Source organism: Chiloscyllium plagiosum, unplaced genomic scaffold (assembly GCF_037043375.1).
Source record: "Chiloscyllium plagiosum isolate Xiang-an unplaced genomic scaffold, Cpla_swu_hap1 HiC_scaffold_5, whole genome shotgun sequence".
Classification (NCBI taxonomy): Eukaryota; Metazoa; Chordata; class Chondrichthyes; order Orectolobiformes; family Hemiscylliidae; genus Chiloscyllium; species Chiloscyllium plagiosum.
The window spans coordinates 83364568-83387268 of record NW_028270143.1 but is presented as its reverse complement, the minus strand read 5'-3'; the positions used below and the strand labels follow the sequence as shown (position 1 = coordinate 83387268).

Genomic DNA, 22701 nt, shown 5'->3' with positions numbered 1-22701 from the left:
ATTTATGAAAGAACTGCACTTATTCAATAATGATACAAAATTGATTAACAACAATTTAAAGCAAATAAGTATAAATATATACTCTTCTCATTATCTCAACACAGGCATACTAACAGACTTTTTTTAAAAAAAATCACTTTCTGGAAAAATAACATTTGGCACAAAATTGTTGCTAATTCTCAGAAGAGGATATGAAATGTTCCAGATTGCTTTAACCTAGCACCCTGGTATATTTACATAGGGGTCACTAGACACAGATGGATGCATTTTGTTCAGAATTTTGACAGGAAATCTTCTAGAAGCCTTTCCAGGGAAAATAGCTGTTTCAGTGTTTTCGCTGTCACACAGAATCCTATACAGCTTTCCTTAGTAAGGTGGCAAAACCTGAGCTGGGAGTCTTTCCAATTCAACTCCAAACAAGATCAAAATAGCCACACTCCTGTCAGCCATAAAGTGAGAAGTATGAATTTCAGTTAACATTGTAGTCATGCATTTGCCAGTGTATTTTACAAATTTGTCCCACATTGTTTTTTCAGTGACCTTTGAATTCCCAATTACCAACATCCTGGGGCAGTAACCATTGACCAGAGACTCAACTAGACTCACCACTAAACACAGTGGCTACAAGAGCAGGTCACAGGTTAAGAACACTGTGACGTGTAACTCACCTCCTGACTCCTTTAAAGCCTGCCCACCATCTACGAAGCACGAGTCAGTTTGGTGGTGGGATACTCCCCACTTGCATGGATGGGTGCAGCTTCAACCACATTCAAGAAGCTTGACGCCATCCAGGACAAAGCAGCCCACTTGATTGACACCACATCCACAAGCACCTCCTCCCTTCATCTCCAATGCTCAGTGGCAGCAATGTGTCTTCAAAACGCACTGCAGAAATTCACCAAGATCCTGAGACGCACAATCACTTTCATCTAGAAGGATAATGGCAACAGATACATGGGAACTCCATCATCTCCAAGTTCCCTCCAAGCTACACACTATCCTGACTTGGAAATATATCACTGTTCCTTCACTGCCACTGGATCAAAATCCTGGAATTCTCTCCCTAATGGCAGGTGGACTGCTGCAGTTCAAGAAGCAGCTCACCATCGCTTTCTTGAGGGCAACTAGGGATGGGCAATAAATGCTGGCCACAATAATATAAAAATAAAGAAAACAAGTCCAGCTCGCTCCTCAACGCCTCAAATTAATCAATTTTCACAGCCCTTCAAACATGAGTCCTCACAAAAAAAAATGGAAGTGCTTACACAATGCTACCACCTTGGAAGAATGAAATGCAAATTTTAAATATGTTTAATTAAGAAGTGTAAGCAAAGACAAAATATAAATTTGAAAAATTAGGCTGCATTTACTATTCATTTTCATTCACTCTTTGTGATTAGCAATAAACATGAAGAAATCTTCATGGAATCCTTTGCTACAAATTCTCTGTCACTTTGTCCTCCCTTTATCTTTCTGCAACTACTGGAGAGCTGGTACCTTCACTCTGACCAAATCATTTCCCAGTAATAGGTCAACTGTGTCTTTAGGTAAACTACAGGCAATCAGAATTACCCTTCCTGACATATGCACATTCCAGGTGCATACAATACAAGGATGTGGAAATATACTCCCTGTCAATGCAGTTCACTGAAACACTGGCATTTGATTCACTCTCTCATTGGAAAGTTCCGACTTTCTCCAACAAAGGTGGTTGGTCATCTGCTGTATATTTAAGTATACCTAGGTCTACCTGAATCATTTGGGAGATAGGGGTCTACTTTACCTTTTGACAAGAATTCCCTGTAGCTCTCAGTTCTCCTTCCCTGTAGTCACATCAATATTTACACTGGCTTAGGAGCTACAGTTAGAGCTACAACTATTGTATTCTCATTCAGGGCCTCTTATCTGCATTGACCTTATGTATCTCGGTAAATCCCAAGGGTTTACCATGCAGCTTCTGGCAATCCACACAAAGGTGTCAACCTTATGGCAATGGAAACACCCAAGGCTTTTGGGCATGTCTCCAAACCGCAGCACCTTCCTTTCTGGCCCAAGGAGGGAATCGTGAGGCATTCCCAGCAATCCCTCCTCATCTCTGGCCACGTGCCATCCTTTCACTCTCACTTTCTTTCCTTCTTGAGGGTGGTTGGGCTGATGGAAAAGAAGTGTTAAATTTGTGTACAAACTCATAATGATCAGCCATTTGGCTGGTTTGGACATTCCTTTTCTCTGTATAGACACTTGTTAATGGAGGAAGTAAATTGTTAGATTCTTACAGGAGAATTATATCCATAGGGATCTCATAAAGGCCTCTCCCTTAAGTGTCTGTATCCAAAGATCAAAGTAATTTTGCTGTACCCTGTCAAATTCTATCTCATCTATCCAGGCTGCGTACAAAGATCCTGAAAGTTTTGCTTGGCAGCCTTAGGGAACAACTCAAAAACATCAAGAATAGCCTTTTTTGCTGTCTTACAATCTGCTGAATCCTGCTCAGTAAACATGGTGCAAACTTTGTGAGCTCTGCGAGTCAGCCTGCTTACAGCCAGCTTGATTAGTGTCCAACTTTGCTTTGGCTACCTCATCGGTTAAGTGATCTTTTCAAAATAAAAATGTCCTCAACATGTAGGAGGATTTGCAGACAAATTTCAACAACTCCCACTGATCCTTGGGTTGGATGCAGATATCTCCTCATCCAAATCTCTGTCATTTTCAGTTCCAGTTTCTTAAGTCAGTGCTTTGTCACTTTCTCCCTCTTGCCTCTCTTTTTTCCATGAGTAATTCTACTTCCAGCCACTTAAAAGATCTTGCATTTACCTTTTCCTGTCTCTGAAGTATACCTCTTTCCAATTCAAGTTTTCTCTCTCCAATTCTGATTTCCTGGTCAAATTTTCATATTTCTTTGCCATTTTTCTTATTTCAAGCCGCTACATCTGGAGCTGAATTCCAGCCAGTTCAACTGAATTACCATCTGGATTGCCTTTTTCTTCTTACAATTTTACAAATTGCCTCAATTAGGTATGTTTTCTTAGTCCTACTTTTAATTCTAACTCCAACTTCGCTAATAGTGTAATCTTGGTTAATGTTTGCAGAGCTACTGAGGGATAAATCTTCTTCCTCCGAAAAAGTTGTAGTAACTAATAAAACTATTTTGGTTCTATAAGATTCACTTTATTGACATGAATTCTGGCATCCTTCCTGTGCACATTTTTGCTTATTAATAACCTCATCCAATTGTACGTTTGCAGCATTGGATTATCCCATGTGAGCCACCAACTTTACGTTATGACTAAGACTGTAGGAGTACACTCTCCTTGTATTGCTCCACTGGACACAACATATGCTTTGTCAGTTACTGATTTGGCCAATTGCATTGTTTATTTGTAATAGTTTCAGAACAAAAAGAACCATCAACCTGATTTCTTTAATTAACAACAAAATGATTTATTTATTATAAGATGAAGACTTATTTGTCAAAGATAGAAAGCTTGTTAACGCACAGTTCAAAATAAATACTTACTCTTGAGGCTCTTGTGGTGCAGCGGTACTATCCCTAAGTCTGGGCCAATGAGGCCTGAGTTAAAATCCCACTTATTCCAAAGATGAGCCATGACATATAAAAGCAAAATACTGCAGATGTTTAAAGTCTGAAACAAGCACTGAGAATGCTGGAGAAAATCAGCAAGTCTGGCAGAATCTGTGGAGAGAGAAACTGAGTTAATGTTTTGAGTCTGGTATGAAGAACTCATGTGGAAGAGTCATACTGGACTCAAAATGTGAACTCTGTTTCTCTCTCAACGCATGCTGCCAGAACCTGCTGAGATTCTCCAGCGTTCTCTCTGTGTGTCATGTTTGGAAAGGTCGATTAGAAATGTCTAAATATTTACCCTTCTAAATACCTCAACCAACACACAAGAGAAAGAAAAAGGAAACTTAGACTGCAGACTTTCAGCCTTCAACAAAAAACACTTTGGCCCAAATTGTTGTTAATTCTAGGGAAAATGAGAGAATAAACTATCAAATGTTTATAGTTCTGAGCAAGAGTCACTGGATCCAAAATGTTGACTCAGTGGTTAGCACTGCTGCCTCACAGCACCAAGGATCCAGGTTCGATTCCAGCTGCAGGCGACTGTCTGTGTGGACTTTACCCTTCTTCCTGTGTCTGTGTGAGTTTCTTCTGGGTGTTCCGGTTTCCTCCCACAATCCAAAGATGTGCAGGTTAGGTGAATTGGCCAAGTATTAGTCAGGAGTAAATATAGGGTAGGGGAATAGTCCTGCATGGGTTACTCTTCAGAGGGTTGGTATGGACTTGTTAGGCGGAAGGGCCTGCTTCCACACTGTAGGAGTTTTATTATTCTGGTTTCTCTCCACAGATGCTTCCAAATCTGCTGAGTTTTTCCACCAATTTCTATTTTTCTTTCTGATTTCCAGACATCCGCTGCCACTTTGAATTTTACTAATGAAGAAATGTTCCAGATATCTTTCAATAGGTGTCACTGGACATAGATGTTGTCTGCTTGATTGGCTTCAGATGAAGGTCCGTCAAGATGTTGAGAAGATGTCTTCAAGAAGCCTTTTTTTAGGGAAGAAAGCTCTCAAGAGAATTTTTCTCAGGAAGATAGCAAAGGCTGAGTGCGGTGTCTTATCTCTTCATAGGCTACATCCCATCTGAACTCCAAAAAAAATCAAATAGTCACACACCTGACAGCCATAGACTCCGGCATGTGACTCTCAACAGATCCAAACAATTAACTGAAGTCATATAACATCTCTGGAAGTGACTTTTAGAAAAAAATGCATCTCAGTGTCTCTGCAGTAACCCTTCAGAAAACAAACGGTCCAGGTGGTTCCTCAGCACCTCAAATGAACCAAGTCTCACAATCCATTAGACATGAGTTCTCAAAAATACAAGTAGTGGAAATGTCTGCATAACACTAGGCACTACAAGTTAACAATATAACATGGGATAGACCAGAATAGGTAGCACGATCCCTTCTTGTTAGGATTTTAACCTGGTGCTAGCTTATGAATAACCAGATTTATTGGGATTAGAAATTGAAAAAAACAGGATTTGGTCACTGTTGAGGTCAGGTCATTTTTCAAGTATCTGCCTGAAATAGTTAAGAGGTACTTTTGATATGGTCCCCTCATACTGTAATTACTTAACTTTGGAAAGACCTCCTGCAGCTCAGACCCTCTTTTTAAGTTGATCAGCAGCATTTAATCTGTGGACTGTTGGCAGATATCTCTCTAATAAGAAATTTTACTATTTAGATACAGCATTCCACAATTTACGAGTATGTTTGAAAAGCTGAAGTTAAAAATATGCATTAAATGCCAGATCACTTTTTATTTATGACACAGTACAGTGAATGCATGGAGAATGTGTCTATTTTGACACTCTCTGAGATACTTTGTCACCTTCACCATGAACAGACTCAATTCCCTAAAGAGTAACAAAAAGGTAAAATGATGGATGATAAGTAAGAAAGCAATCTATCAAGATAGGTGAGCGGGTTTCTCCAGTTTATCACACTGCAAAATCAGGAGAAGGTAAGTAAATTCTTGCGCTAAAAGCATCAGCTCTGCCTTACAAACAATTCCACATGTTATTTTTAAGAAATAATGAATTGCTATGATAAGTAATTAAAATTTTATTACAACTCATTTGGTACTATTCCCTGTAAATCTTCAATGCTAGCATCACAGTACAATGAAGGCTGACAGATAAAATCATTTCATTATCAGTGAAAGTATTGGCCATTATGGACAAAATGCATTCTGTAAATGAAAAATTAGAATTGTTTTGACCATGTTTACTCAATCTTGAAAACATTCTTCTCCATAAACAGATCATTCATTTATAACTACCATATTTAACTGTACACAGTGACTACAGATTGGTATAAGTCAGCCACCATAAATAAAGAACAAAGCAAGGATCAATAAACCTCCAGTGTAAAAGTAATTGATGTTCATTTCATAGGAAAACTGAAACACCTCCACACTTCTGAGTATTCTTTGTTGAATCTCTGTTGTGTTGGACAGTCTGTAAGAACACTGTTAATCAGTCTTCAATGGCTGCTAATTACAAACAACGTTTCACAGAGAAAACCCAAAAATAGCAGAAAAGGGGGAGAAGACCATGAAACCTACTTTAAAATCATTCCAATGAAAGATGAATCTTATTTAAAGCTGTTGTAAAGCAATAGAACCAAAACCAGTAGTGAGCATTTGTTAGAATGCTAAACTGTTCTGTTTATATTAACTATTTTCTTTTATAGCCTGTCTCTTAGTTTCAGTATTGCTGATCAAAAACAAATGATAGTTTCCGTAAATCTCACCAACATATTAAAAAAAAGCCCTTAAGATTTCTTTGGTACACAAGATGGAAGAGAAATAGAGTTGCTCATTTTCAGCAGATAGATTCACAGAGATGTACAGCATGGAAACAGACCCTTCGGTCCAACCCGTCCATGCTGACCAGATATCCCAACCCAATCTAGTCCCACCTGCCAGCACCCAGTCCACATCCCTCCAACTCTTCCTATTCATATACCCATCCAAATGCCTCTTAAATGTTGCAATTGTACCAGCCTCCACCGCTTCCTCTGGCAGCTCATTCCATACACTTACCACCCTCTGTGTGAAAAAGTTGCCCCTTAGGTCTCTTTTATATCTTTCTCCTCTCACCCTAAACCTATGCCCTCTAGTGCTGGACTCCCCAACCCCAGGGAAAAGACTTTGCCTATTAACCCTCTCCATGCCCCTCATAATTTTGTAAACCTCTATAACGTTTTGTAAAACCTTTTGTAAACCTCAGCCTCCAACGCTTCAGGGAAAACAGCCCCAGCCTGTTCAGCCTCTCTCAATAGCTCAAATCCTCCAACCCTGGCAACATCTTTGTAAATATTTTCTGAACCCTTTCAAGTCTCACAACATTTTTCCAATAGGAAGGAGACCAGAATTGCATGCAATACTCCAACAGTGGCCTAACCACTGTCCTGTACAGCCGCAACATGACCTCCCAACTCCTATACTCAATACTCTGACCAATAAAGGAAAGCATATCAAACGCCTTCTTCACTATCCTAGCTACCTGCGACTCCACTTTCAAGGAGCTATGAACCTGCACTCCAAGGTCTCTTTGTTCAGCAACACTCCCTAGGACTTTACCATTAAGTGTATAAGTCCTGCTAAGATTTGCTTTCCAAAAATGCAGCGTTTATCTGAATTAAACACCATCTGCCACTTCTCTGCCCATTGGCCCATCTGGTCAAGATCCTGTTGTAATCTGAAGTAACCCACTTCGCTGTCCACTACACCTCCAATTTTGGTGTCATCTGCAAACTTACTAACTGTACCTCTTCTGCTCGCATCCAAATCATTTATGTAAATGACAAAAAGTAGAGCTCCCAGCACCAATCCTTGTGGCACTCCACAATTGAGTAAATCAGAAATACAAACGGATAGTCAACAAATATTACAATCATATATATTCACACATTTTTACTGAGCAGGAATATTTAATTGCTGAATGAACAATGTTTGCATTCTCATGTAATTAACTCTTAATAAGGATGCATAATTTAAGAAGAAATGTAATGCTAGCACTATCTATCATGCATCAATATCAACCATTTGGTACATATACTAACTGATTCCTTAGACCAAAACATGCTGAGAACACGTAGTGAAGTTTAGATAGCTAAAAAGAAAAAGAGAGTCATAGGAATGCACAGCACAAAAGGAGGTCAATCAGCCCACTGTGTCTGGGCTGACTCTTTGAGAAAACAAAGTTTAGTGCCACAGTCCTTGCTTACCCTGTGACCTTATCATCCTTCAGTAAGTTAAGAGAATGTAAAATATTGGTGACAGAAGCAACAGGGATCAAAAGAACAATTAATAAGGAGGAGGACCTAAGCAGCCAGAATGTAAATTGTTCCAAGTGCACATTGGTAGAAATCAGATGAGGATAGGATTGTGCTTGGCTGGATTGCTTGGTGATGATCAACAACCTGCTTTCACTTACTGTACACATTATAATCACGTGGACAAAGTCCAACAGGCTGGCCAGAAGAACTGAATCCTAGCAAGTAATAAACACCTTCAGAAGAAGGGAGAAATAGGAGAAAATTACAAAGGGTGATGCTTATCAACAGAGAGCAAAGCTGATTACGTGGTTCATCAATGCTATAATTCTTGTGAAATACAATACAGTGGATCAAGATTCAGTCATATTGATTAAATCCAAATTATTAACTTGATTGCTTTTAAAAGGCAGAGGAAAAACTGAAGTTTCACCTTTGGCTGCCATGTTTTTAATCAGATTAAATATACTGGAAGACTCAATTTCCTAGAAACGGAGGCACTCGCCTGACGTGTAGCTAAAGTAGGTAAAAACAATGACTGCAGATGCTGGAAACCAGATCCTGGATTAGTGGTGCTGGAAGAGCACAGCAGTTCAGGCAGCATCCGAGGAGCAGTAAAATTGACGTTTCGGGCAAAAGCCATTCCTGATGATACTGCCTGAACTGCTGTGCTCTTCCAGCACCACTAATCCAGTGTAGCTAAAGTCGCAATGCCTGCAAGAAACCCTGCTAGACTATCACTGACAGGATATGGTGGACTGGGGTGGACAAAATTAAAAATCACACCAAAACCATTCCACTACATTCCATGACACTGCAATCTTGTTGCTATAAAATCTGTGTCTTATGATTCTGCTCCACAACCACCTGATGAAGAAGCAGTGCTTTGAAAGCTAGTGCCTCCTAATAAACCTGTTGGATTATAACCTGGTGTTGTTACTTAAAAACAGGATAAAAGTTCCAGATTTGCTTGTGTGATCAAAGAATGCAGGCCACTATAGATAATTTCTACCACTTTCCCTACCCCTCCATTGTCCATTTGACAGATTGGCAAGTCAAATAATGGACTTTAAAGCGAGTTATGAGAATGGCTTGAAATCCCAAAACACTCTGGGCATTGTTAGTCCTTAATTCCAATAGCCATATTTAAGGGAGGGCTGCTACAGAGACAAGATAATTGCAGGTGTGAACATTACTGTTTGCACCCAATCAGATGTAACACCTGAAGATGTCAAAGAAACTTCAAATTGCCTGGACTGTAATATCTTGTGGTTATGAAGGCAACAAGGTGCAAACAACATCCCAAATGACAGACACGGTTTGTGTTTTTTGCCCTTGAAGAATATGCAAGGACCCGGGGTTAAAAAGCCATTTTCAACTCCACTGATGGGGACAACTGTGACTGAATGCTAATATGTGATATGGGCGGCACGGTGGCACAGTGGTTAGCACTGCTGCCTCACAATGCCAGAGATCCGGGTTCAATTCCTGCCTCAGGCGACTGTGTGGAGTTTGCACATTCTCCCCGTGTCTGCGTGGGTTTCCTCTGGGTGCTCCTGTTTCCTCTCACAGTCCAAACATGTGCCGGTGAGGTGAATTGGCTATGCTAAGTTGCCCGTAATGTTAGGTGAAGGGGTAAATATAGGGGAATGGGTCTGGGTGGGTTGCGCTTCAGCGGGTCAGTGTGGACTTGTTGGGCCGAAGGGCCTGTTTCCACACTGTAAGTAATCTAATCTCTTGGGTTTGAGAGATCCCACGTCCTGTGACCTTCAAAGTCAAAGAACTATCCTCTAGTTACTTCTTTGTTAGAGATAAAGACTCGCTGGTACTCTGGATGCTGTAAACCTTCTAAAACATGAAGACAAAGGAGCAGGAGAATCGACATTTGGGGCATAAGCTCTTCATCAGGAAGGGCTTATGTCCAAAACGTCAATTCTCCTGCTGCTCGGATGCTGTCTGATCGGCTGTACTTTGCCAGCACAACACTCTTCAACTCTGATCTCCAGCATCTGCAGTCCTCACTTTCTCCGAGTAAGACAAAGGAACTTCAATCAATTTACACAACCTAGAATCTCCAAAATCAACTGTTCAACTACCAATATTGATGTTACCAGTAACCACCACAATGGCCATATCTTTAACTATCTGCTCTTTTTCGAAATCACCTCTTCTTTATCATCTATGTGAATATATGCTGTATATGTACTAATGAATAAAGTTACTCTTTTTGTTCATTGAAGAAAGCCTGGTTAAATTGACTCCTTTTGAAATATAAGCTCATTTGGCTCTGGGAGAAAGATACCATAAGGCATCCACAACAAACTAAGAGGGATGGGAGACTAAAATTAATCTCTCCCCACAAGGGACCTTGCTAAGGGAAGCACGGTGGCTCAGTGATTAGCACTGTTGCCGCACAGTGCCAGGGACCCGAGTTCGATCTCAGCCACGGGCGACTGTCTGTGTGGAGTTTGCACATTCTTCCCGTGTCTGCGTGGGTTTCCTATAGGTACTCCGGTTTCCTCCCACAATCCAAGAGATGAACTGGCCGTGCTAAATTTTCCATAGTGTTCAGGGGCCTGTAGGTTAGGTGTATTAGTCTGGGGTAAATGTACAGCAATAGGGGAGTGGGTCTGGGTTGGCGTAGACTTGTTGGGGCGAAGGGCCTGTTTCCACACTGTAAGGATTCTAGATCCATAATTTGTGGTATCCCATCTGGAACTGCAGTGAACTGGTGTTTGGTTGTAACAAGGAGTACACTGAGTTTCATGACCTATTCTCTCTTATTAATTTCTTTTACATTCTATTGTGCTAGTTACTGTGACTTGTATCAGGTAATTACTGGCATTGGAGTGCATCTAATTGCTGCATCTCTATCTATGAAACCAGCCATCAGTACACATGAAGAAATCTCTACCTGAGTTTAACATTTCAAGAGCAAGATTCTAATACACCAGCTATATTTGGGAGCAGGAATCTTTTCAAAATTCTAGCAATAATCTTAGTAATGTTACTTCCCTCAACTACTTAGATAGAATAACTGAAAGAGAAACAGATAATCAAGGGGAGGCAATAGTCTAGTGGTATTATCATTTAAGTGTTAATCCAGAAACGCAGCTAATATGCTGGGGACCTGGGTTCAAATCCCACCATGGCAGATTTTTAAAAAATGGAATTAAGAGTATAATGATGGCCATGAAACCATTGTCAACTGTTGTAAAAACCCACCTTGAGGGAAGGAAACTGTCATTCTGGCCTATGTGTGACTCTAGACCTACAGCAATGTGGTTGACTCCTAATGCCCTCTGGGCAATAAATGCTGCCTAGGAGAAAGTGAGGACTGCAGATGCTGGTGATCAGGGTCGAGAGTGTGGTGCTGGAAAAGCACAGCTGGTCAGGCAGCATCCGAGGAGCAGGAGAGTCGATGTTTTGGGCATAATCCTGAAGAAGTGCTTATGCCTGAAATATCGATTCTGCCGCTCCTCAGATGCTGCCTGACCAGCTGTGCTTTTCCAGCATCACACTCTCGACAATAAATGCTGCCTAGCTAGCAACACCCTCATCCCATGAATAAACAAATAAAATTAGAATGTCTGTTGAAGTCCTAAAGTCAAAACTATGATGGCTAACATCTTATTCAGTTTGACAAGTTAAAAAATGTCTAACTAAAATTTAACCGAACAGGCAGGAGGAGATATATGGCAGAAATTAAAGCTCCCCTCAGAAGCAGGCTGGGTGATGGCGTAGCAGGGCTCTGGTGGGAGTCCATCACTGGTCCAACTCCTTGTGATCAAGTTTGGGCTGAAACGAATCGAGAACAGTCATCTCACTGAGTGGCCAACTGAACCTTTGAGTAGTCACTTAAAGCCACTTAGCAGTCTCATCCCATCAGTGGTGCTATTCAGTCACAGTGATGGATAGGCACCATGTGGACACACCATCAAATAAATCTTGGTACAAATGCCTGCAGCCTAACAATGAGGGATTTCCTTCTTCCAGCAGAGGGATGCATCGGTGGAAAGGGAGGGACTCGCAGGAAGCCAGCAACCTGATGTCCACCCTTCCCCTCCTCATCACTATCCTTGGGAGGTCCTGGTGATCCTACTCAACTCACCTTTGTTTGGGGGCTCCCGGATCCTCATTCTTGAACCGCTTGCAGTGCCAACAGTGATCATCTTAAACAATTGCACCGCCAGTCTCTGATTAGCTGGCATAGGTCAGTCAACTTAGTTGGGAGAGAATGTTGCTCCTGTTAGAGCTGGAATTCCCGCAGTGTTCCCAGAGCATGGGCATCCTGCCTAACGCACCTATTTTGTCATGCCAAATCTTGTTCCTTGCCTCCTTAGGAACATAACTGTGTAAGCAAGGAATTATTGAAGAAGGTGCTTGGCCTACTTTGTTCCAGATCTTCATCACTAGAATCATGCAGTGTTTTGGGGTGCTGTCCAATGTCTACCTCAAGATATGTGGCAGTTTTTATCAACAATGTCAAATCTAAGCTTTCATTAGTAAGTCCAAAAAAAGACTGCTATCTTCAAAACAAATCAATGGGTGTGTCTGAAATGCTAATGAGGGATAGCATTAGTTCTTCTGAGATTTAATGCGTCATGCCCCAGTACATTCTGAACTTCAAACTAATTGTAATGTTTTAAAACATAACCACAAGAAGATTGCATAAACATGGTCGCGGATTGCCGGACTTCATTTGCAGAATGAAGCATTCCCCTTTCTCTGGATGAAAGCAAATGACAATCCAGAATGATGCTGGCCCAATGCCTTTTCTTGAAAAGCATTCGAAAGGGAGAATTTCAAATTGAAAGGGGTCTTTCACAGACAAAATCCTCGGCTACGTAAAACCGTTCAGGTATGACTGCCATCACAGAGGATGAATACTCAGGTGTAGGACCATTCGGTGCAGCCGGTTTGGCGCAGGCCGTTGTGGCGCAGACCCATTTAGGCGCAGGACTGTTTCGGCGCAGCTCATATTTATTCCTTTTCAGGCTTAGTTACAAGCATTAATGAAAGCAATAAAAAGAAAAATAATGTTTACCCTCTTCAGTAAAAATGTTAAAAAGAAAATAAAAATAAAAGAAATAAGGTAAATATGAAAAATCTGATATATAACATTTATTCAAAATTATGGGCAATCCCTTGTATATACTCAATGTCATTTCTCTCACTAAATCTTCTTACACATGTCTGTATTCTAGTGTCTGCTTCCCTGAATTTCTTCAATTTCAATGGAATATCATTTTAATGGGTTATATTTTATTTTAATAATAACTACAAAGTACTGAATAACTACAAACTACTGAATAGCTACAAAACAGTTCTGTGCCTAAATGAGTCACGCCAAATCGCTCACGTCAAAGTAGCTGCGGCGAATGGTCCCACTCCATGAATACTCAACCCAACCACTAAATGTAATCAGGAAAAAGGACTTTGAATTAGTGGATATGGCCATTTGGTAAGAAGAGATGGAAATGTGTTGCTGGAAAAGCGCAGCAGGTCAGGCAGCATCTAGGGAACAGGAGAATCGACATTTCGGCATGCCCGAAACGTCGATTCTCCTGTTCCCTAGATGCTGCCTGACCTGCTGCGCTTTTCCAGCAACACATTTCCATCTCTGATCTCCAGCATCTGCAGACCTCACTTTCTCCTCATTTGGTAAGAAGACCATGTTTCCAGTTGCTTTTAAAATACATTAGAAAGCTGCGTTACAGCAAGAATTGCATTGGAGTCCATTAGAAAATCAAATGAATCAGCTGCAATTCAACTGATTACCCAACGTGAGAAACTACAAAACCTAAAATGGGATGAAGTAATCTCCCCAACTTGTTCCAACTCACGTTCACCTGGGACTCAACCACATGATAATTTGTCTACAAATTACCTTACATATTACAGAGTTCAAGGCCTTTGCTCCACTCAAAGCAGCAACTCCTCTAAGAAACTACAGGTCTTCCACAAAACAGAGATTGAGTCAACTGTACTTTTATAATTATATTGTTTATCCACATCAGTATTTAATTTTTGTACAAATGACAATGTGTATACTTCAGTAAGTGACATGTTGCATATTTAAACCCCTGAGGCAAGTGCGGGGAAAAAAATAACTTGCTTAACCCTAAAAGCCACATACAGCTTACTGCTGGGATTATTTAAGTCGGGCAATCATTCTGAAAGGTAAGAAAACATACACATCTCAGACACAAAACATATTGATCATGATCAGCAAGAAAATTCCTCCCACAATCCAAAGAGGTGCAGGTCAAGTGGATTGGCCTTGCTAAATTGTCCATAGTGTTAGATGCATTAGAGGGAGTCGGGTCTGGGTGAGTTACTCTTCAGAGGGTCGGTGTGGACTTGTTTGGCCGATAGGCAATGTTTCCACACTGTAAAAATCTAATCCAATCTAAAAAAATGCATAAAGTTCTGTCCATGACAGACTGTTGCTAATAATTCTAAAGCATTTCTTAAAACATGCACGATGCAGTAGTCTTATAACACTTCAATATAACAAGCATACCTCAATTTTTGTATCATTGCTATTGTCCTCAGCAGGTTGAATGTCAAAGATTTTAGTAGGATCTGCAAAGTCCTGCTCCGGACTAGCTCTGTTTGTATCCACCGATTTGGGTGGTTGCTGTCGCTTCCATCGGTGATTATTCGTTTTGACATCTACCAAGATATCTGAAGATAACCTCGGGCTAAATGTGTAGAACACTCCTAGAATAAAAACAGACAAACAAATATGAGGTAACATTCCATATTCTATTAATCAAGAGAACACAAAAACAAATTTCAAATCTGGAGAACTAATCATTCAGCATAAATGCATGTTGAACACAGGAGATAGGGACCTTGCCAACTAATGTATCTTTTAGGCAGAATGTCAGAAACTGGAAGAGAAAATGAGATTCAATTGTGATAAAAGAATGGGATCTTGAATATTTCTTGAGGTGTACATTTGGTGGAAAATTCAATGACTATGCTTATGAAAGAGGTATAAAAACGTACACTTATGTAAGTATGAATGTATCAAAGTGATTTGTAAGCAATGAAGTCCATTTTGATTAAATTCATTGTTTTAATAATGTGGTGATGAATTTACATGCAGAAAATGTAATAATCACTGTAAAACTAATATCAATTTCATTTTAAAAATATCTTTCGGAGATCCTTACTTGATCAAGTCTACATATGACTCCACAGCCATGATAATGTGTTCAACTCTTAAAGCCACTGAGTTTGCAATTAGGTTTGGCAACAAATGCTGGCCTTATTAACTGATGGCCACATCTCATGGAAGAAACACATTTCTTACTTTTTTTTCCTTGGAATTGATCAGTTTTGCTGGATCTCTTAATATCCTTCTGCATTTTTCATTAAAAAATGTATCTGCTGGACCGTCTCAATATTGGACACAATAATAACCTGCTGTGCATTTTGCACTGAGAGAATTTTTTTAAGAACTTGGCACTAGCACAATTTCAGTAGCACTTTGTCTATTGCAACAAGGACATGATTTCTATTCCTACATATTTGACTGTACACACATTTTAGTAAACGATCCTATCCATACTGAACTAAAGCTGGTAAAAATGCTTTGAGATAAACTCTGAGCTTATTTTGTGGTTATTACAGCTGCAGATGGATAAAACATGAATGAAAGGGCTGAAACAGTTATTAGTATGCACACTAAATTTGTCCTTAGATTAGATTCCCTACAGTGTGGAAACAGGCCATTCGGCCCAACAAGTCCACACTGACCCTCTGAACAGTAACCCACCCAGACCCATTTTCCTCTGACTAATGCACCTAACACCATGGGCAATTTAGTATGATCAATTCATCTTTGGACTGTGGGAAGAAACCAGAGCACCCACAGGGAGAATGTGCAAACTCCACATAGACAGTCGCCCAAGGCTGGAATTGAACCTGGGACCCTGGTGCTGTGAGATAGCAGTGCTAACCTCTGAGCCACCGTGCTGCCCACAATTTTCTGTCTGCACTGTGATATATCTCAGCATAATTCAGGTATGTTCACTGGATTCTTGTTGGCTAACTTCAATGCAAGGGGCCTAACAGGGAAGGGGATGAACTTAGGGCATGGTTCGGAACATGGAACTGGGATATCATAGCAATTACAGAAACATGGCTCAGGGATGGACAGGACTGGCAGTTTAATGTTCCAGGATACAAATACTATAGGAAGGATAGAAAGGAGGGCAAGAGAGGAGGGGGAGTGGCATTTTTGAAAAGGAATAGCATTATGGCTATACTTAGGGAAAATATTCCCGGGAATACATCCAGGGAAGTTATTTGGGTGGAACTAAGAAATAAGAATGGGATGATCACCTTATTAGGATGTACAATCGACCCCCCAATAGTCAGAAACAAATTTGTAAGGAGATCTCAGTTATCTGTAAGAATAATAGTGTAAAGATGGTCAGGAATTTTAACTTTCCAAATATAGACTGGGACTGCCATAGTGTTAAGGGTTGAAATGGAGAGGAATTTGTTAAGTGTGTACAAGAAGATTTTCTGATTCAGTATGTGGATGTACCTACTAGAGAAAGTGCAAAACTTGACCTACTCTTGGGAAATAAGGCAAGGCAGGTGACTGAGATGTCAGTGGGGGAGTACTTTGTGGCCAGCAACCATAATGCAATTAGTTTTAAAATAGTGATGGAAAAGGATAGACAGGATCTAAAAGTTAAAGTTCTAAATAGGAGGAAGGCCAATTTTGACGGTATTCGGCAAGAACCTTCAAAAGTTCATTTGGGGGCGGATGTTTGCAAGTAAAGGGACGGCTGGAAAATGGGAAGCCTTTAAAAATGAGATAACGAGACTCCAGAGAAAATATATTCCTGTTAGGGTGAAAGGAAAGGCTGGTAGGTGTAGGGAACACTGGATGTCTCGAGGAATTGAAGTTTTGGTTATGATAAAGAAGGAAGTGTATGTCAGGTACAGATAACAGATCAACTGAATGCTTCAAAGAGTTTAAAGGCAGTAGGAGTATACTTAAGAGGGAAATCAAGAGGGCAAAAAGGGAACATGAGATAGCTTTGGCAAATAGGATTCAGGAGAATCCAAAGGGTATATACAAATACATGAAGGACAAAAAGGTAACTAAGGAGAGAATATGGCCCCTCAAAGATCAGCAAGGTGGCCTTTGTGTGGAACCGCAGGAGATGGGGGAGGATATTAAACAAGTATTTTGCATCAGTGTTTACTGTGCAAAAGGACATGGAAGATGGAAGATATAGAATGTGGAGAAATAGATGGTGACATCTTGGAAAATGCACATATTACAGAGGAGAATGTGCTGGATGTCTGGAAATGCATAAAAGTGGATAAATCCTCAGGACCTGATCAGGTGTACCCTAGAACTCTGTGGGAAGCTAGGGAAGTGATTGCTGGGCCTCTTGCTGAGATATTTGTATCATCAATAGTTACAGGTGAGGTGCTGGAAGACTGGAGGTTGGCTAAGGGGGTGCCACTATTTAAGAAAGGTGGTAAGGAAAAGCCAGGGAACTCTAGGTCGGTGAGGCTGACTTGATGGTGGGCAAATTGTTGGAGAGAATCCTGAGGGACAGGATTTACATGTATTTGGAAAGGCAAGGACTGATTAGGGATAGTCAGCATGGCTTTGTGCATGGGAAGTCATGGTTCACTAACTTGATTTGTGCTTTTTGAAGAAGTAACAAAGAGGATTGATGAGAGCAGAGTGGTGGACATGATCTGTATGGACTTCAATAAGGTATTCGACAAGGTTCCTCATGATAGACTGGTTAGCAAGCTTTGATCACATGGAATACAGGGAGAACTAGCTGTTTGGATACCAAACAGTGTGCAACTCTGGTCTCCCTCCTATTGGAATGATGTTGGGAAACTTGAAAGGGTTAATAAAATATTTACAAGAATGTTGGCAGGGTTGGAGGGTTTGAGCTAAAATGAAAGGCTGAATAGGCTGAGGTTGTTTCCCCTGGAGCGTCGGAGGCTGAGGGGTGACCTTACAGAGGTTTATAAAATTATGAGGGGCACGGATAAGGTAAATAGACAAGGTCTTTTCCCTGGGATGGGGGAGTCCAGAACTCGAGGGAATAGGCTTTTGGTGAGAGGGGAAAGATTTAAAAGGGATCTAAGGGGCAACTTTTTCACGCAGAGAGTTCTGAGTGTATGGAATGAGCTGTCAGAGGAAGTGGTGGAGGCTGGTACAATTACAACATTTAAAAGCATCTGGATGGGTATATGAATAGGAAGGATTTAGAAGGATAAGGACCAAGTGCTGGCAAATGGGACTAGATTAATTTAGGATATCTGTCAGCATGGATGAGTTGGACTGCAAGGTCTGTTTCCATGCTGTACATCTCTATGACTATAAAATATCATGCTGCCATAAAACAGTGAAAATCATGCTTCATACATTTGGATAAATTTAAAGGGACATTGTTTCTTCCATTTAAATACCACCCAAAAATGACATATTAACATTTACAGAAGGCCATTTTTAAAGTTCTATTCATGATGGTCCAATTCAATCAATCTTTCAATTCAATTTGACATCTCACAACAAGCACCAACCCACACTGATAGATCTCGACTACGTCTGCTGGAAAGGTCTAATAAATACAATGTAATATTTTTGTGACACCATAATGGGGAACTGTCACAATAATACAATTTATGTCATAGCATAAAGAATCATTGATATGAATATATTTATAGTGAAACTGAAGAGACCATTCCTATTGGTGTAGAGGGCCACGGTACATCTGGTACCCATGAAAAGACTTCTGGCTTCACTACACAGGAAATGCTGCAATAAGCTGAACAATATTTAAATACACACTTCAGAACATAACTAAACAAAATGCCCTGATTAACACTTGTGCATTCACTCACAAATTAGACAGAAGACACTGACTGGACAAATCCAGTTTCCCAGTGCTGGGAAAAGGAACATTCAGTTGCCTCCCTCTATCACCACTACCTTTCTGCACTACTTTACCTGCCTTCCACCAATATTCATCCCCCAAACCTCCAAATCCCCGCTTCAGTCCATTGTTACGAACTTCTAAATGTCTAGGCAACATTTCAGAACTATGACCTTACATCAGAACGAGACAAATTTAGAAATATAATAATTTTTGAGGAATTAGGTAAAACGAGGGAACTTGGGGGAAAAAAGTGAGACTCCTGACCCCACTTAGTTTCCTGTTTATTTGCTGATTTGATTTCTTCTCTTGCTTTTCTCTTATTTCCTTTGCTTTGCATTCAGGTAGCAGCTATTTAGCAACTTGCCATTCACACCTCCTTTGACATATCCTTTCACTTAATTGTTCCATTTTCACTCCCTTCAACATGCACCATGAAGCATTCTGTTATCTAATCTCTCCTACCTTCCACCTTATTATACACCTTGCCTTTCCTTCCCAATTTTCCCCCGTCACTTGTTGAGCAAATTAGCAGATCAAATTTCTATTCTTCTCAGTTCTGAAAACTCACGGACATCTTGTTTATACAATTTAACAATTCTGAGATTCTGTGAAAAAGTTAACTCTGTTTCTCTTTTTTACAGATGCTTCCAAACCTGCTTAGTGTACCAGTCATTTTCTTTTTTATTTCAACTGTCCAGCATCCATACTATATTGCTTCTGCATTAATGAAACAGAACCATCATTTTGCATGGATTTGGGCAAACATACAAGATAGCTGTCCATTGGAATCTTCCTGTAATAAATGCCCATATAAGTGAGTAAACATCATATGCTATATGCCTAAATACAATAAATTTAAATAAAAGCTTAAAAAAAAAGAGTTGACATCCATCTATATTTCCCCCTGCCTGATGAAAGCAACCAACAGATGTGGGCCCCCTATCTCAGGAAGGATGTAATGGCCCAGGAGTAGGCCCAGAAAAGGCTCATGAAAATGACCTCAGGAATGAAAGGTTTAACATATGAGGAACGTTTGAGGACTCTGGGTTGACACTGGATAGAGTTTAGAAGGATAAGTGGGAGATCTAATTGAAAATGACAGAATACTGAAAGGCCTGGATAGAGTGGAAGTTAGAAAGATGTTTCCATTAGCAGGAGAGACTAGGACCCCAGGGGACAGTCTTAGAGTAAAGGGAAGACTCTTTAGAACGGAGATGAGGAGAAACGTCTTCAGTCAGAGGGTGGTGAATCTAGGGAATTCATTACCACTGAAGGCTGTGGAAATCAGGTCATTCAGTGTATTTAAGACAGAGATAGATAAGCTCTTGATTGTTAAGGGGATCAAAGGTTACTTGGAGAAGGCGGAAGAATGGGGTTGAGAAACTTAACAGCCAGGAGCAGACTCGATGGGCTGAATGGACTAATTTCTGCTCCTCTGTCTTATAGTCTAACATAATCAAAGACTGCTCCCACCCCGGTTATACTCTCCCTCTTCCGTCAGGTAGAAGATATAAAAGTTTGAATACACATTTGAATAGATTCAAGAACAGCTTCTTCCCCACTTGATCAGACTTTCGAACAGAACTCTCAAACATTAATGTTGAGACCTCTCTCTTCAACTTCTCTGTGGCTATACCACTGTATTCTGCTCTCTGTTCTGCTACCCTGATGCATTTTGTATGGTATGATCTGCTTGTATAGCACGCAAAACAACTTTCCACTCTATCTCAGTACATGTGACAACAATCAATATAACAAGAAACGTAATATTAAATATAGATACAATAATGATAAAGCCGATCCAATGACTGAAGACTGTCAATAGTAGGAGAGGTGGTGTGACTTGGTACAAATCATACAAGGTTCCATGTGATCCAATATACATTACTCCTCCTGAAATGATGCTGCCAGAGGGCATTGCCCTTCTCACAAATACAGACAATGTAGATTTCCACTGACAGTTTCTACACATTCATCATTTCCACAAGACACTTTCATTAAACATGCAGGAAATTATACCACCTGCTGCATCAGATATCAATATGCAATCAACCGGACTAAAAGTGCTGCAAAAGAATTCTGAAGGCTAGTGTCTCATCAAAAAACAGTTTTTTTAAGGAAATTAGAGATTGTCAGCAATAATTGTGGTCTGCATTGGCTCTCGGATAATGTTAAAAATCTCGGAATCAAATTTCCTACTGTCTGAGATAAGATAACACATTTCAGAACATCACTACTATGCAATGTTCAGTTTAAGTTATTATGATAGTCCAGCAGGTCAGGAATGTATCGATCTCTGAAAAGTTTAAAATTCAATACTGTCAGCAGACCAAGTGCAAATTTAATGATGGATGAATTGTTATTTGTTCTTTTAAATCAGATGTTTAAAGTCATATTTCTTTACAACAGATTAAAATGTCTCTTCACCTTTTTTTTTACAAACGCAACTGTTGCTGCACTTCTGTTCTTGCACCTTGACCTCTTTTATTACAGTACAAACACCATGAAATGTTTCCACTGAGAGTCACGTTGTTCTGACCTGCTGATTAAAAGTGCTCTGCAGGGTTACTTGCAGAACTTGCAGTTTCTTCCACAAGCTCATGTCGTTGCCATGTTCTTCTGAGTTGTTTCTAAAGCTTATGTCTATTGGGGGGTCTTACAAATTGTTTTTTCTTCCTCAAAGAGATGATTATTTTAGTAAGATGACCTGCTTTGACTTTTTCCCAACTTTACTTCCATAGTGGCATCGTGGAACACAATGTGCATTAGTCACAGGCAAAACTGAACATAAAGCTTGGGTGCCATGGCAGTTATGAACACATTAGCATGTGGTTTAACAAGAAGAATAAAGCTAACTGATCAATGCAAATAAGTCAAATTCACCAGAAAAGAAACGAATGACACAAATAACATTCCCTGCACATTTCAAGTTGTAGTATTGATTATCCAGTTCAAACCCTTCCCCCTCCAAAGTCTCTTTCAATAACTTTCCTTCAGTGTTCAGAATAAATAAATGTTCGTGGAAACAAACCAGCATCATGTCTCTCTGTGCACATTATTCTGTGTTGCTTTTATTTGAGAATAAGAATGTTCAGTTATCAGGCAGCTAAGAATTCTAAGTTTTAAATGCTGTTTGACTTTCAATGATGTGGATATTCTTGTACAGTTAATTATAGAAAAAAATGCAGGAATAATTGTATGCTTAATAAAACAGTACAATATCCACTGTTAAGAAGTGACAAAAGGTGAAAATGAATTATACCTATTTCAACCACACTGTGAGATAACCATGAGTAGAATTTAGTGATCGCCACAATGGGCTTTCCACCCACTCCTGAGTCAGTGGCAACACCACAGTGCCAATTGCTGGCAGCTCTGTTGGTATTAAGTTCCAATCAGGTAGTCAGCAACTGGCCTTCTGGGTCTTGCAAGGAGAGTCTCTGCCTCTGACCATTCAGATTCTGGCAGTATACAATACTCTCCAGCCTTAGCAGCATTGCCAGCGCAGGCACAGCATCAGGCGTCAGGAGGAGGATCTTCACTGGATTCCCCGGTGGGTCTCTTCTTTGGGCACAGGGTACCCAGGCAATGTGGATAACTTCCACCCACAAGGCTGGAGGCATGCCTGTTACATTCACCTGGTAACTAGCTCACCTGAAGCTGATTGAATATCAGCAGTAACCATATAAAGCCCAGTAAGTTGAAAAACGTTCATTAAATATATGAAATAGCCACTTACAGGTCTCAGTGTGTTTTCTCAGCAGGAAGGTTGTCATCAGTTCTTCCTACTTAATTGGAAATAGTTGCAAAAGCAACAATTTACCTATCCTGAATCATCCTGCTCCATTATATTGATCACCCTCTCCCGTTTAAGACCCCCATGTTTCACT

At 40.2% G+C, this 22701-nt stretch overlaps 1 protein-coding gene across 2 annotated transcripts in view; it reads right to left on the bottom strand.

The window, feature by feature from the left end:
• Nucleotides 1–22701, bottom strand: part of LOC122550022 (plexin domain-containing protein 2) — a 431455-nt gene that overhangs the window by 262303 nt on the left and 146451 nt on the right. For both annotated transcript variants that reach the window (XM_043690425.2, XM_087987374.1), the window contains one exon: nucleotides 14395–14594. In XM_043690425.2, the coding sequence (XP_043546360.1) occupies nucleotides 14395–14594 (200 nt within the window). The remainder of the gene's footprint in view (nucleotides 1–14394; nucleotides 14595–22701) is intronic.